The sequence below is a fragment of the Diadema antillarum genome, unplaced genomic scaffold, assembly GCF_040938485.1.
Source record: "Diadema antillarum isolate AM-2024a unplaced genomic scaffold, OU_Dant_1.0 seq00000900_RagTag, whole genome shotgun sequence".
NCBI classification, from domain to species: Eukaryota; Metazoa; Echinodermata; class Echinoidea; order Diadematoida; family Diadematidae; genus Diadema; species Diadema antillarum.
In genome coordinates, this window is record NW_027271760.1 from 190,103 (window position 1) to 208,969 (window position 18,867).

The 18,867-nt window shown below is 40.0% G+C and overlaps 1 protein-coding gene across 1 annotated transcript in view; it reads right to left on the reverse strand.

Moving 5' to 3' along the window:
• Positions 1-976: 976 nt before the first annotated feature.
• LOC139741045 (cAMP-dependent protein kinase type II regulatory subunit) overlaps positions 977-18,867 on the reverse strand; it is an 84,784-nt gene continuing 66,893 nt past the window's right edge. Inside the window, exons 8-14 of the mRNA XM_071651633.1 lie at positions 16,892-16,993; positions 12,472-12,546; positions 11,788-11,853; positions 5,085-5,090; positions 3,430-3,487; positions 2,796-2,864; positions 977-1,216 (exon numbers count right to left, since the gene is read on the reverse strand). Of these exons, the coding sequence (XP_071507734.1) occupies positions 1,110-1,216; positions 2,796-2,864; positions 3,430-3,487; positions 5,085-5,090; positions 11,788-11,853; positions 12,472-12,546; positions 16,892-16,993 (483 nt within the window). The 3' untranslated portion in view covers positions 977-1,109. The remainder of the gene's footprint in view (positions 1,217-2,795; positions 2,865-3,429; positions 3,488-5,084; positions 5,091-11,787; positions 11,854-12,471; positions 12,547-16,891; positions 16,994-18,867) is intronic.

The following is an 18,867-nucleotide window of genomic DNA, read 5'->3' on the forward strand; positions in this document are numbered from 1 at the left end:
ACCGGCCAACGTCCGAATCCCACAACGACCACTCGAAAAGTTTGTCTCTATCCACGCAACCTTCACATGCAGTCAGTATATGAGATTGAGCTATCAAAAATCTGCATGACGTATGAAGAAAATAACATTAACTAATAACCCATGCCCTTCATCATCATGATGCCTGCACCAATATCCATTCACTGCTCTTGGTAACCCAATATGCCATTTAACGTTAACTCGACTGGAGCCGTAAAATCTCAAATGCGTGCCAGTCGACACAAATTTCCTGCTGAGTGGATTCATACTCCTGTGCTCTGCCAAGTTTACGAGTTCATCATCCACACAGAGATACATACATAAAGTATTTATATATTCTTATTCGTGTGACTTCTCCTACCCGACTAGATCATTTGCCCCCAAAATCCCACAATGCATCGTTCTAGCTATATTTACAGATGCATTCACGCACCAAATCCGGGAATAGAAAAGTCTGCCCAGCTCTTGCGCTCTTTAAATGCACCTACAAATGGGGGCTTCCCCCCACAAGTCCTGTCCGTTCAAAATACGGAGAGGCCAAGGGAATTTCTGCCCCCTAACTCCTTGAGCACAAATTGCATCTTTCAGTCGGGTGGTTTGGTTTGTCTGAAAATAGGCAGCAAACACTCTGTCTTTTGACGGAATGTGGTGTTTGTCAAACATTTGGGCAGACATCTGTGGTAGTAATTGGCATAGGAAATACGAGTGAGGCGTACTCAGTTTGGGAACAACAAAGAATGTTTCATGAGATGCTAGACTGAAAGTCAGTGAGTGGGATATCCCAAAACTTTACATTGCTATTCACTGACATAAAAATGCAGCCATTTGAGATCAACTCCTATCAAATACAAAAAAAAAATACCAGTTTTTTTGTCAGAGAAGATAAGGAGAGCTTCACTTAGGTAGAAACAAGAGACAACAAAATGTTAAAAAAAAAAAAAAAAAACCAGCCCTAAAACCAACGAGCTACACAAAATGGGAAGCAATTCGAATGTTGTCAGACATGGAGGCGTAAAGTGTAGGGTGCGGTTTTCAAGATTGAGTAGAGGGTGGGGTAAAGGGGGGTAGAGGGGATCGGTCGTGGGGTCGGGTTATTTGCCAAAGAGCCTCGCCGTCTCTTGCTCGTAGTGGTCGATGTTCCTCTTCATGATTTCCATGCAGGGACCCAGCAGCCGCTCAAACGCATTCACGTCCAGGACTGGTTGGCCCACGAAGACACGAGGCAAGCACAAAATTGAAAAGGAGTAAGAACAGTTGACAGCATTATTAGTTATTAGTTAACGTGATTATTTCTTTAGCAATCTCCTAGTTGGCCAGGGCAGTGAAAAGTCCACTTAGTGACTGATCTCTGCATGCCTCATCTACTGTAAACGTGGTTTCTTTCGCGTACAGAAACTTTCGCAGTTTCCATCGGTGCCAACTTTTTCGCATGTGTTTGAATTCGCGGTTGGTAAAATCTGTGAATTCACAGTTGGCAAAAACTGTAATATTTTGCACATGAAAACCCAAACTATTATTCAATTATTCTTTTATTTATTAAATAGAAATTAAAATCAAATGCAGGCTTACCCGAAATCCCGTCTCTCAAGTACTTTATAACATGCTTGTACCTACATTGCGCGTTATCGCTGTGTGTGTTGACCATCAATGCACTCAATGCGCGGAATCTTCGTGTGTGCATGTGCGCAATAGCATTGTAACAAGCGACGAGTTCAAAACATTTTCGCGTGATGTTAAATTCGCGGTTCAACCTCAAAGCGCGAAAATAAAACCACCGCGAAAGAAACCACTTTTACAGTACCATATATACTGGTACATTGTATTAGCCTGTTTTTCTGTATTAGACCACTTCATCAGGATTTCTCCCTAATCTTTGTGAGAGAAGTAATGTGGGCTCTTTTACGTGCAAAGGGTATGAGTTTGTCTCTTCCACACATGGGACCGAGAGCTTGAAGTCTCCTCGCAAAGATTTGGACATGAGGATCACTTGCCTCGCCACAGGGCACCACTGATAGGCTGGGACTTGAATCTCATGCATGCATGTAAGTCCCAAGTCTTGTTTGTGCGGTTTTGATGAAACTTCTACTATTCTTTGTGTCTAATTTCACTACATGTATATGCATGCAAGCCAAAGTGAATCAGGCGTACAGTGGCACTTTACTGTCCCTTTAAATAATGGACTAATATTGTTATCTTCATGTTATCTACAAGTTACAGGGATATTAGAACAACATGATCCCCTGTGAAAACATGCAATCTTCACCTTGGAAACACAAGTTAATCTGTCAACCATCATAACTCTACCTTGGGATTTCTTCATTTGTTATTTGCCATACTAAGGGCAAATTTATGGTCATATGGCAGAAACAAGTTATTCACCATAAATGAACAAACTCAAAGCAAAGGTTTTGTTACTTGATTGTGACTGGCTGAGGGCCAAGTCACATGATTTTCTTTTCTCTTTTGTTTTTTGTTTGAAACTACAAGCATGTGTAATCCAGTCATTTACATTGCTATTAAAGATGTAAGGAATGAAATCTGTCCTATCACATGCACATCATAGAGTCGTCAAACAAGTTTCAACTGGAAATCTAACCGAGACATAAATTCAGTCCTTTTTCTCCTTACTGTCAGCACTTTGTACCTTGCTTTTTTTTAATTTTTATTTCTTCTTTTTTTAAACAAGCAAAAGTTTTGATTCATGGGAGCTGGTAAGCCCTTGGTTTAAGCTTGGAAAGAGACAAAAGACAGAACTCCAATGTCTCACAGATACTCACAGGCACATCGGACCTCTCCCACGGCATAGACAGAGGCGGCACGGGGCTTGTTCGTCAGAAGAGCCAGCTCTGCAAAAACAATCGGCGATCAGAGATGGCAATTGAATTGAATTGCACTGAATTGAATTGAACTGAATTGTTCAACTGAATCGTTCGATTGAATTATTGTTTTAATCATCACATTGGCTGGATCAAACTACCACATGACACCAAGTATGTAATTCAGATGACATTCAGTCTACAAAGTAGTGTCCATAAATTTGCATTGAATCAGTAATAATGGTCATCTCTCTATTCTTTCCCCTAACTGCATGTCAAAAACATGCTTCCTATACTGCCAATAGTAAACCCCTGTACAGGTTCATAACAAAATTCCTCAATTAGAGTCTCTAACAACGTAAGGATTATTCACAACTTCGCATCTTTTGTCATTCAACATAGATTTCCTGGCATTTAAGATATATCAAGTGTGAATAGAACACCTCTCCCTGCCACAAAAGCAGAACCTGAGTTGACGAAAGTGGAGGTTAAGTACAAAGAGGAGAGTTGACACAAAAACAACAACAACAGAAAAAAAAAACTGTGTTGAGCCATTTACTGATGCAAGAAAAGAAATGCAGCAAAGCAATCTTACCTCCAAAATACTGGCCCTGGTCGTAGATTGCAATTTCCTTCTCTTCATCAGGATTATCCTTGAAAGGAACAAGAAGGCAAAAGACAATTAATTTTCACTGCATAGCTGCACAAGGTCAGAGCTAACTACGCCTCGTGGCCGGCAAAATTGACAAAATCTGTACCCAAAAATGCGCCGAAGATCAAGTTTCCCCAAGGGTTAGAAAGTCAGAATTTCAAATGTTTAAATCTTTGTCATCTTGTTCTTGTTAGAAACTGACAAAGGCATTACACTTTTATGATGATTCTTACTGCATGATTTTCTTTTTTGTTTATTTGTTTGTTTGTTGTTTTTTAAAGAAGTAAAACTCAGGTAATCTCTAAATTTTCACATCAAGGTATTTAAATGGATGTACATATCGCCTTGTCAAACGATTGCTTGACATTTATATGTCCTATTTTGTTTTCTTTACCAGGACAGGGGTACAACTCTGGGATCTACACAGGGATAATTGATCCACACTTAACCCAAATTTTTCAGTCTGTCCTGTTCCAATAGGTTGTCTATTACCACATTGAGGTATGACTTTGTCCAGCTTTTTGCTTCTCACTTCACACAGCAAATTCATGATTGTGTTTATATGATGATCAGGGTAGTCTGTTGAGTAAATATTTCAGCTTCACGGGGCATGGTGATCAACTACTCAGCTACAGTGTACAATTAATCAACAGCACATGATAGGTAAAATACAAACTGTGTACACTTTTCCATGAAAATCACAGGGCACTCAAATGAATGAATTCATATGATGTGATTCACATGAATATACATCACTGCACACAAGGTTGTTACCACAGTTTAGTTTGCAGCTTCTTCAATATTTCTGAAAGTCCTTACATTTACATGCAAAGTTAGTGGATTTTTTTTTTCTCCCCCAGAGATGCTCTTCAAGATAGTAAAGCAAAGGGGCTCAAGTAGTCTTCTTTTTTTCCCCATAAACCACATAGAATATTTACACCACAAACTTAGTCTGATAATTTCTCCACCTTTGCACACATGACAAATGGTATAGATGACAGAAAGAAGAGGATTGCTTGGCAAACAATATGAGCAACATGGCGTATGACTCATGATCCAGACACATGGTAATCTTAAGCTTCAGCTGTCATTATTTTAGTCACACAAAACACTCAGCTATCAATGTTGACAGCTAAATCCATCTTTCTCAATTTGACTTAAATGCAATCATTTGCTTCCAGCTTATATGTCAGCCCTGTTGTTTTCGTCAGCTACATGATTTGGACTCCGCAGGAAAAACGGCACTGCATGTTATGCCAACAAGACACACCTGTGACAAAAGCACTTCAATCATACTGCTTTACCACTTTTTATATACTGAATAACCCTGCTTTTAACAGGTTAAAAAGGCAACTTTTGTTGATTAGAGGTCAAAAATTAGATCAAACACTAAATAACTACAGTCTGAACACAGGTTAGGAATTTCAGATTAGAGGAACTTCAAACATGTCATGCAAAACTCCAAGAAGTGTAAACTAGCTGAGTTTAATATCAACAACACAGTTTGGACAATTTGTCTTCAAGTTTGTCAAGGAAGTGCTCCGAAAAGTCAAGACTCTGAGGAAAAACAAGGAAGAATAGATGCATCGGGTACTCACGGATCGCTGTAAAGGGTGATTTTGTGTGGTAGATGAGATTGAAGAAGTAAAAGAGAGTCGTCATGCAAAAACGAGTGAGACATCACAGCAGCAACAACATCACAGGATCGATGTGGTACAAGAGAGAGGGAGGGGGAGAGGGCATATCAGCAATGCCAGTCCAGGGATATGCCGATGTCCATGGCAATTTGTTGACCAATGAATCGAGGGAAAGAACATCATCAATTGTTTGTTTGGTTTTTTGGTGTGTGAACAGGTGAAGGGTTGGGAGTGTGTTCAGGTTAAAGAGAGGGGAGAGGGTTAAAAAGAGAAAGAAAGAAAGAAATAATGCAACAGTTAGGGCTGTAAGCTTGACCTTTTTTTTGTTTTTTGTCAGAATCATTTTTTCTTTTGACCAGAGATACCACTCCCGATGCTGCACACTCAAAACTTCACAGGCATGGCTCGCATTGTTAAGGCTCAGCGACAGAGATCGCCAAGTGGTGGCAGAAAGTTCACAAATATTTCACACGCCCGCCTTCCTTTGCTTGCAGGCAGTAGACGGGCATTCATTACTCTTAATGCTTCTGTCAATGTAAGTCAATGCTTTTCAACAGAAAGAAAGATGCTTAGATACACGCCATGTGAGGCTTTGTAGTGAGACAACATCGGCAGTGGATATCAACATGGCAAAGAACAACAAACAAAAGATTTCAACATTCAAGAGGCATTTTAAAATGGCAGCTTTTTATCAAAACATATTCTAGTGGTTCCCCAATCCCAGATCTTGTACTTCTGAATTGCCTACTTATTGGTAATTACACATCAAAACAGTAATCTTTGTGACAATTTTTTCTTGCAACAAAACAAAAACATAAATAGATAATAAGTTGATGCCCACATTTTGATTTAAAAGACTGGTATGTTATCATATTATGTAATTGTATCATTCTTCTCAATGATTGGAAAATTGAGCAAAGAAAATGGGATTCCATCGGGATTTGAACTCGAGACCTCCGGATGCTAGCCCGGTGCTCTACCGACTGAGCTAAAGAAAGCCCTAGTTCAGTGTTTGTCCCAGAAACCCTAAATTCTCAATGCTCGAATGGTCAGAAGCTATAGCACTGTGTTTGTCAGGTTCTATGTTAATCACACGCTAACTGAAATTGCTGACATAAAAGCTCTGCAAAAAAAATCACAAACTTTAACTGAACACTTTGAAAAATGATGATAGATACATTTGCGCAGTCTTAGCTGCATACATAAATGACCCTACTGGGTGTCACTAGGACTGGGGATCATCAGATGCTTCCTGTTCAAAATTGCTGGTGCAAAGGTGCGACTCATGAGTTCTTCTAAAGAATAATGCACATGTAACCAGAGGGTTTCAGGAAAAAAAGGCAACATTACATACAGTATATACTCTCTGGAACTTACAGAGAGCAGTGGAGACAATGCCTTTAGCATAAACTGCAGTGTTTTCAGAAACACAGAAGCCTCTTCGTGAAATGAGTAAGAGAATACAATATGATAAAAGCATTCAGAAACCATTGCTCTGTTGAAAAAAAAAAAAAATCTGAAGTGACGACGATGAGGAGGGATGAATAGCTATTAAAGGGACAGTATAGTTTTGGTCGAGATGGGGCGGCAGGTTTCCAGGTTTTGTGAGATAATGAAAAACATCTTATGAAATATGAAAAAGCATACGATTCTACGAGGATTTCAAAGTTTATTTGATGAAAATTGGTTTTAAAATGGCTGAGATATCCAACAAAAAAAAAAGAAGTCCTATTAAAAGGTTGGACACACCTTTTATTAGGACAGCTTTGTTTTACTTTGTTTTTTGTTTTTTTAATATCTCAGCCATTTCAATACCGGTTTTCATCAAATAAGTTTTGAATTCGTCTTAGAATTGTATGCCTTTTATTTTTTCATAAGTGATTTCTAATCATCTTGCAAAAAGTTAATATCTGATTTCCCATTTCATCCAAAACTGTACCATCCCTTCAACGGCTTCTGCGGTGCATAGAAAATAAATCATGACGCATATAACAACTTTTGCTCAGAGCCAGACACAAACGATACAAAATATCGCTGTCATGCAGAAAAGACTGGACATACACATCGCTATGTATTGTAACAAAAATGACCACACATACAGCAGGCATTCAGCATGTACAACTTTGCAAAAGCAGGGCTATGCAAACTGTTACAAGTTTCCAGCAGAAATCCCAACAATATTGTGCCCTCTTCCCACCAGCATTTAAGCATTTTAAAAGAAAGCATTACTTACACACAGAGCAGGCGAGTGAGAAGGTAAAATCACATGACACAGACAGACTGAAGGTAGCGGTTAGTATAAAAGGTGGAACCTCCTGATTTGATTGGCCAGTATTTACCACAGCTTTTCACAAAATCTTCTGATTGGTTACCAGATTTTAAAAAAAAAGTATATTGCATAGTAATCAAGAACTTTGCACTTTGATTTGATATTTTGTTGAAAACACTGGATAGAAATGAAATGAATTGAACACAAAAATGTTGTTTATTGAATGGCCACTTGAACTTTAAGGGAAAGCATAGGAGTAGAGATAGGACATTGAGAAAAAATAGAATAGAAAAAGTAAAAGGGCAGGTATAGGCAGACAGAATATTAGGCAGACAGAATATTAGGCAGAAATTTACGGCGGCAGAAATTTACGGCGGTTACTGAGTATATCTTAGCAATGACAGAATGAATAGACAGGATCCATTACGGCATATTTGAGATATTGGCTATTAAAATTTTATATCTACTCATGAATGTGCACGTCACACATCCACACACACATACATACACACACACACACACACACACACACATGAGGCATTTGATCAATACTCGTCTGTAGCATAATCACATTCAGGAGCGTACCAAAACAAAGGGGGAAAAAAAAGGCAAGTGCTTTGCACTACATCATAATCGGTATGGCATAAAACACGTGCCTCACATGCATGAATGAGCTATCTCAACGAGAAAGGCAAAGACATGTGCACTTTGAAAAATTGCAGAACAAGGAGGCTGTCAATCTTTAAGGACATCATGCATACACACGTGCGCAGACACAGAACGCACACACTGGGGGGTTGCCAACACACATACGCTGCCTGTGTTTATATCGGCAATGGAGTGTAGTTCAATATACATATTTCCCTGTATCGATTCACCCAATAAAAAAACAAACAAATAAAAAAAAACCCTCATTTTCACATCTCTGGACCTCCCGAGGGAATAAGGACTCATTCACAAAGAATCTGCAGTTGTTTTGTCATAAAGCCCATTTTATTTCCCCAATCCCGAATATGTTTGGTGCCAATCCCCCTTTCAGGGGTGGCACTGCAGTGTTGTTGCATTTAAATCTTTCTATAAAAGACTACTCCCTCTGTCTCCAGCACTCCAGGCAGAAATGAAGTTGCTATCCTCTGGGTTCCTGAAAACTTATTTCCAGTCCAACTTGCCACACATGAAGGGGTAGCTTCTTTCAGTTTTCAAACTACTGGCAGTCCCTCCCCCACCCCCCCCCCCCTTTCCCTAGGTTTCTCCCTGCCCCACTTTAATAGTCTTAGTGGTCCAGCCACAACTTATTTGTAAACCCTTCCTGGTGTTTCACCCAAAGTACAGCCAGGCAGAGCTGTGCTCCCTTGCAGAGTCCCGATACTGTCCTCTTCCACCCCATTTGATGTGAATCAAGCTTGTTTGCCCGATCGACCGGCTCAATGTCGGTCAAATATTCCACTAATGTCCTCCATAGGATGATATTTTGCGAGCTGCCTTTAACCTCTACGTTGACATATGTGTGTACGTCCTCCAGGGGAATGGGGTAACAGGTTTTACAAAGGAGTGATATAAGTTGGAGTATTGTTTTATCTTCGGTGAGGGGAAAGTGGGTGGAGGATGGTTATGTGGGATGTGGAGTCTTGGTGTCTGCGTATGTATGTACAGTATATGTATATAGTGTGTGTGAGTGTGTTTCATTACTTATGTGGTAAACAGGTGGCGGTTACAGGCAGCGAAGAGAACGGCAAATACAAGTAGACAGAAGCCGAGCGAGTCCAGGCTTAGATGCAGGAAGGCATGAAATTGAGTGGCGTGCAACGGATGCGGTGCAGAGCATCGACTTGGGCTAGCAAGCTAAGCGAGGTGGAAAGAAGAGCATGCAGATAAAACAGGAAATGCAAGGCATGAAGATGAAAAGGAGAGAAAGAGAGAGAGAGAAAGAGAGAGAGAGAGAGAGAGAGAGAGAAAGCATGAGAAAGATAGATAGAGAAAAAGAGAGATAGAAAGAGTGAAAGAGAATGATGAATACATAGAAACTCTACTGCCAAACTGGAGGTTTGTAGAGAAGTAGTAAGAAGCCAAGGAGGCGTGCGTAGAGAACATGTGACATTGGTAAAATGCATTATAAGAAAGCAAACACCTGCAAGTATTGATTGAAGATTGGGGGGAGGGGGCAATTCGAGCAAAGTCAAGGCAGAGGTGCAGAGGTTGCAAACTTGTCAAATTTCAAACAAGAGCCTAACACGGATCACATGTGAACACTGAGAGGGATGAAAGCTAGGCAACATTTAATGGGGACTGAGCATCCCGTTGGCAAAATCCCTCTCCATTTCTAAGCAACGCGACACGAGAGTTACCATGGCATGATCGAATTGACATGGGGCCCTTTGGAACTTCCCTCATGAGGAGTAGAAACATTTTACTATCAGGGGTACAGGGCAGACGGTAACATATGGAAGACAGTCAGAGAAGTCCCACTTGACTTAATACCCTCTCTGAAACTGTTCTAAATGAGCGTAAGTGGGTCACTCCTTAAGAGCGCGCTAAATAACAAACTGAAGAGCACTTAACTTTTGCTTCTCCTTCACAATATGGGGAAGAAATGAGTTAATTTTCAGATATCAATGGGCATATAAACTAGAAGAGCAATCACACGCACAGAAAAACAACATCTTTACCTTTGACAGACCAAATTGATATTTTGGCTTCTGGGCAATTGTGGACAGAACTAGTAATTATTGTCACCCGTAAAACACGGGTCCGCAGAAATACCGTTGGGAATGAATGCGGGCAGGAAAAAAAAAAAAAGTTTTTAGAGCATGCCTCAAGACACTGGGAGAAAAAAAAGAAAGAAGAGAAATGCTTTAAATGATGGTCGTTTCCACAGCCTTGGCTGCTTAGTTTAAATGTCACGGTTCACGAAAAATTTGGGAGAGAGAGAGAGAGAGAGAAAAGACAGAACGACAGACAAACAAACAGACAGCTGGAAAAATGATGGCGAAAGTCACAGACATGGAGGAAAAGGAGCAGAATCTTGAGGGATAGATGAGTAATATGTGGAGCAGCAAGCCATGAAACCTCGAGGGATGAAATGCAGTGGTAACCCAAGCGGATGAAAAGCTAACAACCAAGATATTCACGTCAGAGCTACAAAATGATGGTGATTCAGTGGGATAAGGCAAAAAGGATCTCTCTTACATTATATAGATGATCCATACCTATCTTGTGATACTACTGATGGGTGCGCTTCTTTATACCACAAGAATGTGATGAAACATCCGCTTTTCTTAGGGAGTGATATTTAGATGGGCTGATAAACAGAAAATGATGCACTTGTTTTCTGCAATTAGCTGTTTGTTCTCTGCGAGCAAAGATTACATTGGTGTATCGTGAGCAACATGTATCATGTGTGGTAAAAAGCCCATTACCAAAGTATGGCTCATTCATAAAATAAACACGCATACGTTTTTGTCTCTTTTTTTTAAAATAGTTTTTTGTTGCAACTGATTGACTAATTGCCCCAAATCAATGTACATAAGCACTTAATTGATCGGTGTTCTTCAATTAGTTGCAATAAAAACAACTTGACATAGGAATTTTATCAATTTGAAGCTATTTTGTTATTCAATTATATGTTCACTTGTACGTGGATATCAGCATAAACTGCACATCCATGGGGGTATTAGTACTAAGATAGTAATCCAGGTTAGGCGCAATTCAACTTCCAATATTCAAAATATGACAGACATGCATGGAATGTTAACATGAGTAAATATCATGCAATGTAACACCAAAGTATCATGGACAACATCCACTTATAATACAACATAGAAATAATGTGGTACATAACACAATTTTCCTCGAAGGTACAACATAGGCTTCCCATTGGTTAATAGTGATCACATCAATCATGTCATTGACGCGACCTTGTCATGGCTCATATCCTACAGTGAAATTGCACCTAAGTTTCGATCGATTAATTCTAATGTACATTCTCTATCCTTCTTCTTTCTTTGAATATCTGAGTACTTTAATGGGGGAAAACACAACAGAAAAGGGACCACAGATGCTGGACAACTGCACACAAATTGAGTCAAGTTTTTATCCTTTACCACATTCATGGTCAGGTATAGCAGGTTACCATCCATTGTGTTGTGTAAAAAGGAGGTTTGTAAATGACTCATTCAGGCTCCTAAATGACTCAGTCAAGCATCTAAGAGTGAGTGCTATGTTGTACCACGAAGAAAATATGTGGCACCGTACTTAAAAAATTTAGTGGAGACTTCATGAGATACAGGGAGCGAGATGGAATTGGGGAGGGGGGAGGGGGGAGGGGAACAAGAATGGAATGGGTAGGTAGTGGGAAGGGTGCAGTGTTACAAGAGGAGGAAACGGATGGGAACATACCTCGCTCTTCATAGCAATCCTGCACTGACCCCTCTCTAGGAAGTAGCACCCGTCAGCCTCGTCTCCCTGCAGGGGTGGTAACCATGGCAACCAATCAGTATGCAAATTACATCTCTTCCCGCGGCCCTATCGCACATACCCTGCACTCTCCTTCCATGTTGCAATAGTAGCATATTCATTTTCTGGTTCCTTCATCTCATCACTTACATTTTAGAGCACAAAGATGCTGGAATTGATGGCAAAAGAGTGCTTGCTTTTTTTTTTCCTTCTAATATGTTCTTATTTTTTGGCCTTTGGTTTCTGTTTTTATTTAATAGGGATGTAGAAAGGAGCACCATAAGTGGATACACAAAGATGCTACTCCAGCACACTTTTAACTCAGTTCTTTATCTTATGGCATGAACATAGAAATTGAAGTAATACAACACTCGTCTTCAACAGATGTATCATGAAGCCTCATTACCATGGCAACAAGCATCTTACTTTTTTTTTTCTTCAGTGAACGACAACTCCTTACAAAAATCATGCAAACAAGATTACTAAAGACGTACAAAGAGGGTTGACCAATTTGCAGCATCGCCTAGACATGTCCATATCCCACAGCAAATTTTTGCGTAAGTAATCAAATCGAATCAAAATCAAATTGCAAATTATCACGACTATTACTCCTCCGGCATGTCTAACCTGAGCAATAATGCAGTCTCCATCTTGGTATGTTCTCGTTACAAGTGCGTCTGAAAGATTCATGCGCTCGTACGGCTAAGAAATGAAGAGAAAGTAGTATGAAACAACAAAACACACGTGAGATCAAGGTATAATGATGCAAGAATAGAACAAACATTTTGGCAGTGCCTGCATATTTCAAAGTAATGACATATCTAGCTGCAACATAGAAACTAGTACAGTCAATATGCATGCCTATCTTATCAAACAGGAAAAAAAACAAAAACAAGAAAGGAACAGAAACACTACCTCCATAGGACGTCTCCTTTTTCCCTTCTATAAATACCCTACCATTCAACACAAGAAGTCAATGAAAGAGTTGTGAATGACAGCACATACACCATACAAGTCTTTAATTTCTGAATTCTTTGAATTATCCATGACTGACATATCATATAACAGCGGACAAAATTTCTCGCAGCTCCAGGGAGATGCAAGTCTGCTGAGGTCGAGTGAAGCATCTGATTACATCGAAACTGTCTCCAACTCTCCACAGGTTTCATTTGGTCTCCTTTGCTACTTGCAAGACTCAATGATGAAAGTAGAGCCAGATAAAGAAGACAAGCAACGTCAATTCCTTCCTCAAGACATACAGCAAATGATCTCCAAACAAGATACATCAAAATAACTTCGACACAGTTCTCCTATTTCCAGTATCATCTCGAGGTCAGAACGTGAAAGCATGAGAAAGACTTTACATATATGACAATGTCAACATGTCAACTGGGTATAATCAGATTGGTGTATGCATTTAAAGTTCATCACTGGAACCAGATTAATTGCGCGCATCATGGAAACATTTGTATGGTTTCCATGACACAGATGCAAATAATGCTGCCTCCTCCTACGGATTCGGTCTCCAAGACTTGCATGGCTCACAAGATAAAGCATCGCCGCTGGGGAAGACACCAAAGATACAGCTGGTTACCAAAGGATGACCCACAATGTCCACCGTGTGGCAAGACAATGAAGAGAAACAGCATCGACTGTTGCAACTTCCTGACAGCTCATTATATCTGGGTGACATTGTTGACACTTTAAATGTTTATACATATTCATGTATATTCATGGATTTTCCTATGTTTTTTATTAAGGGGAAAAAAAAGGTTTCCATTATAGAAGTTAACTACCCCTCCCCCATCCTCCCCCCCCCCAAAAAAAAAAAAAGAGAGAGAGAAAAAAAAATAGAAATCTTGAAGACTGACTTAGTAGAAAGAGGCAGCATTATTTGCATGATCTGTGCCATGGAAACCATACAAATGTTTCTATGACGTGCACAATTAATCCGGTTCCAGTGATGAACTTTAAATGCATATCTTTTGCATTGGTGTGATTCTTGATACAATCAGCATTCAATTGGGACATAAATAAATGGCCACTGTTTTCTCAACTTTGATTGGGATGTGAATAAGCACCAATACAACTGCACGATGAGATGTCCCATGCAGTATACAAGCCATACAAAGAAGACTTTGTTTCCTCACAATTTGAATTAGAGATCAATGCTCTTCTGCAGGGTTTCAAGTTATTGGTTATAAAGCACTCATGTATCAACATTACACTGCATGGATTTGATACCACTGTGCTCTAATCTCTTACCAGTATCTTCAATTTATGGCTATACCTGCTCAACAGCAAATGCTTGCTTCTACCAACAATTGATGTCCCATTTACGCAACAGCCTAACCTTTCCACTATTTGCATCCTACTGAAAACATCAATATTCTGCGGTGCTCACTCAAGCACGATGGGAGGTAGGCACTGGTAGCCACTGTTGCCATAGTTACAGACATTGCTACATAGGACTTCAAAGGCAATGACAAGAAGCTTTCAAAACAACACAAGAATTTTAATGCACCTTGTCTTGGATGGCATGTTTCTCCCTCCCTGTGTTGCAGCTTTTGTTTTCTTTTTTATTATTCATCTTTCTAATTTTTTGTTTTTACCCATAGATGGGGGAGGGGCATGGAGCTACAGACAGCACAATAATTAAAGTGCATAGCTCTTTGAAAGCTGTACGAATAATATTGGGAGTTGTGGGTAGGGGGAAACAACATCTTTTTTCTTTTGCGAAAGTACATCATCTTCCTGAAATTGACTTTTAACACGGGGTCACGATCATCATCTTTCATATTTTTTCTCTCTTCCTACATACTCACAGCTCTGTTTTGGGTTGGGACGAGCGAGGTTTCGAATTTCACAATGTTTCGCCCGAGTCTTTTTTTCTTCTGCGTGGGGCGCGCAAGAAAACCCTAAGAAAACATTTCCCTATTTGCTAAGACCTCACGCAGAGCTTCGGTTGCACCCCTGGATGGGGAGTCTTGGCCACAACGAGTGCAGAAGCATGGATGATATAAATTCTGCACGGCCCTTTTGCAACCTCAAACAACATTTTCACTTTTGTGACATGGAGAATCGGATTCTATGTCCCAGCAAACTTGACTCAGAGCCGTGTTTCCCTACCTGTAAAGCCAGACTGATTTTGACAAAAGATACAGAACCCGCACTCCTGCCCGGGGTAAATGTGAAATGCTGCTCGTTAGTCAAGTTGACTTTTACATATTGAGTATCAGCAAAACAAACAGAGGGCAAATGGTTGTTTCAAGTCAGATTCAAAGGAAGATGATTCAACCTGAATTTAGAAGGCTCAAGTGTCTTTTGCAATGCAGTAACATTGGAGACAATCAAATATGCAAATCAGATGAGATAATGATGTCACTGCTTTTCATCTCTCTCTATTGTGAGTAGGAAAACTGTACAAAAATAATTTGGAGGTTTGATGATGTAGCAACTGCTGTATATGCCCCCATCCCTTAAAACAAAAGGACATCATTGCTTGCTTCTTATGACTCTACAATAGTTTGAAGCCCAGAATGCAATGCATTCCTCTCAATTTCATGCTCAAAAAGGAAAATTTAGTCACGATTTGCATTTAATCAGCAGATACTCATGAGGCAATGTTATCACTACCTCAATCTGAAGTGCATGCTGTGGATGGCAGCCATTATGTTTCATGAAAACTTTTGCTATATATCTAGCAGTAACTCACTATGACTTATTTTCACCAGTATATTTGTTCTTTCCTTATGGATTCAGGGGATAGGAGTGGTGTTGCTGTCAGCCACATCATCATCTCAGGCATAAGAAGCGGATTGCTTTTCCTACAATATACCGTGCTTCATTGCCCCACAAAGGAAAAATTAGGTAATTTTTTTTAATGGTAAACAACACTGAACCACTTCGATGAGAGGACAGAAGTCCATTTGAATGCACATGAATACGCAAAGGGCCTTGTTGCATAAAAAAGTTGCAATCAAACACAGGAAAATAAAAGAAAGAAAACAGATATAAGTTAAGTATCAAGCAATCAGACTTAAGTATTCAGACTTATGTTTGATTCTCTGACATATGTTGATCTTAACTTTTATTCAACAGGGCACAGATTTCAAAACCTCTCGAGATAAGTAGAGACATTGTGATGTATGCAACAACAGCTTGGGGGGGGGGGGGGGGGCTTACCACAAGAAAAAAAAACAATAACAACAACAACAATGCACAGCACAATGCATGATTTGCTATATTTAAATAATTGGGCTTCCTCAGTCCTTATTCCACCTACATACAACACGTACAGCCTTAAGCAGCTCTGGTAAGGAAACATCTTGAGAAGGTCCTGTCTAAATTTAGCTCTGGATGGCCAATTATACAGATTCTGACTGATTCATTATGGTCAATTATGCATTTAAAGTCCAACATGTTACGGATTTAGTGGCAATGCCAATTAAAAAAAAACAATAACAACTGCAACTATAACATTGCAAGAGAGGAATTCTGTCAAAAAAACTTCTAACCCAGATTGATTTGTTGAACTGTCTACTCAATGGTTGTGACATAACAAATCACTTTGTAAAATGAGTGGCTGTTAAGCCTGTACAAGACCGCCGCAAGTTTGGTCTCTGAACAATTTTTTTGCGGAGACCTTAATTCTGAATCTGATGCTTTTGAGCTTTCAATAAAATTCTGGTATAAGTATAAAGATTAAAGCTCTGTTACACACTTTCCTTTTTGGTAGGGGATATCCAAAGCTATTGTGGCTTTTAAATATTTAATAGATTTGGGTAAATATTGCAGAATATTTCATCTTTAAAAAAACACAGTAAAAAACAGAGTGGGGAGTAATGTCTTTACGTCATTGGGAGAGGTTTAATATTTAAAGTAAGGCTATCCCTATCAGCAGGAAACTTTTTCAAACAAAAAACAAAGAAAATTTCAAAAAGTAATTGTATATAATGGAATTGTATATAATGGACTTTTTTCTTTCTTTCTTCCTCTACATTAGCAGCACTAGGACCACTGCAACCAGTTGAGGGCACTTCCTTACCTCCAAGGACTTGAATATAGACACTTTCTCCAGCAGGTCCTCGTACATACGCCTCTTCTTCGCTGCATTCTTCAGCACTATCCTCCTGAAAGAAGCCCGGTCCTGTGAGTGCACAAAGACACAGGGAGAGAGAAAGAGATTTTGGGGTTTATACTCTGTGTTGATATCTACTCTGGATCTCACTTGTTGACTGGAGAACAGGGGCCAGTTTCATAAAACTTGTCATCAGTGACAAGTTGTCATAGATGTGACAAGCTACTGAAATCCTTGCATCTGATTGGCTGAGAGCAAATTTGTCATACAAATGTGGCAGTTGTCACTGATGACAAGTTTTATGAAACAGGCCCCACGTGCAAATATGGTCAGCCCACTTTCAATATGTAATAGTCAAAACTGAGCTGAATCAAATCATAGTTGTGTATGTGTATTATCTTTCACTCTGTATGTGGTATCATTAACCCTTGAGGACGGACTGATTTTGCTACAACACACATTTCCCATAGACACCTGCCACAGTATACTCCGGACTCGTCCTCAATGGGTTAACATTTTCAGCACTAACAAATTTTTGTAATATTCAGTGAAAGTGGAAAACAAGAATATCTATCTCTCTCTTTAAAAAAAAAAGTGTTTGTGTGAGAGAGTGGTTGTTACACAACTGGTGTACTGTAAAAGTGGATATTTTCGCGTTGTTGAAATTTTCGCGCATTTCGCGCAACCAGAAACTAGCGCGAAAACAAAAGCACGAGAATATTTTTGCTTGCCATATGTGCCTGTGCGTGATGTCTTGATTACGCGGAATTAAAAACAAGTGAAACTCCTCTGGTCCAGCCAAGCACGAAAAATTAGTCGCGCGAAAATATCCACTTTTACTGTATATCACTTGTTGAATGATAAGAAAGTAACTTTCATATCAAAGGTGGCAGCAATATACACACAGGCCAACAGAAATGCCATATTCAATTCAATTTACTTTCTTGGTATGCAAAGCTTACTGTAAAACCTTTTAACTGTAGCTGACATTGGAATCAAACACAGTGGATGATATCAATACAAAAGTGTTAAAAACAACAACAACAAAGAAGATGAAGAGACTGAGGGGTAGGAAGTGAGAAAGGACAAAAGTATCCTTATATTCAGGCCGACCTGTTCAGGCGCTAGACAGATGATACCAATGCATGTGTGTGCGTCGACGACAAAGACTTACAAATGGAGAGTACTATAGCCTGGGATGAAACTGTTTTGTTTCGGCTGCATTCTGCAGGATTGTTGATCACCAATATTCAGTTAAGCCAAGCAGAAGGTGTTCTCAGACCTTTATCTCACTCTGGTTGTTACACCTCCCCCATCCTCCCCCACCTCTTACTGCCCACGCCCTTCTTCAAACCTCTCCCCCCTCCCCCCTCCCCCCTCCCCCTCCCTAATCCCTATTGAGTGTCAGCAATGTGTTAACCCCACCTGCCGCTTCCCTGCCATCATAAATCAGCTTTACTCTGTATCTTCTCGAGCACACCTGTTGCTGGACCTATGCACCCCAAGCATTTTGCTCTCCCTTTCATTTCGTTTCGTTAACTCTCTCTGAATACCCCTACCGAACCCATCCCAAGCCAACCGCCACTGCCATTACACATCCCATCACTCTCCCACAGCACCTCGAGGATGCGTGCGGAATAGTGCACCCAGGTGTAAAGACATATGTCAATATTGCCCCGGCAAGGGAGTCAGCCAACTGTGCTGCATTGGATTACTTCTACCGAGGTGGCACATTGGGGAAATCAACATGCCGGAGAATCGCCATATTGCTACAGGTTGCAGGATGCCAGCTTGAGCAAGTCTTCTCCTTCTTCCCTCATCCCCCATCCTTTCATTGCCATCTCTCGTTTCCATGGAAATGGCGACTCCCTCCATCTCGTCCCGATTGCTTGCTGTAATAGGAATGCTCCCACTGCTCATTCATAATGAGTGGATGATGAATT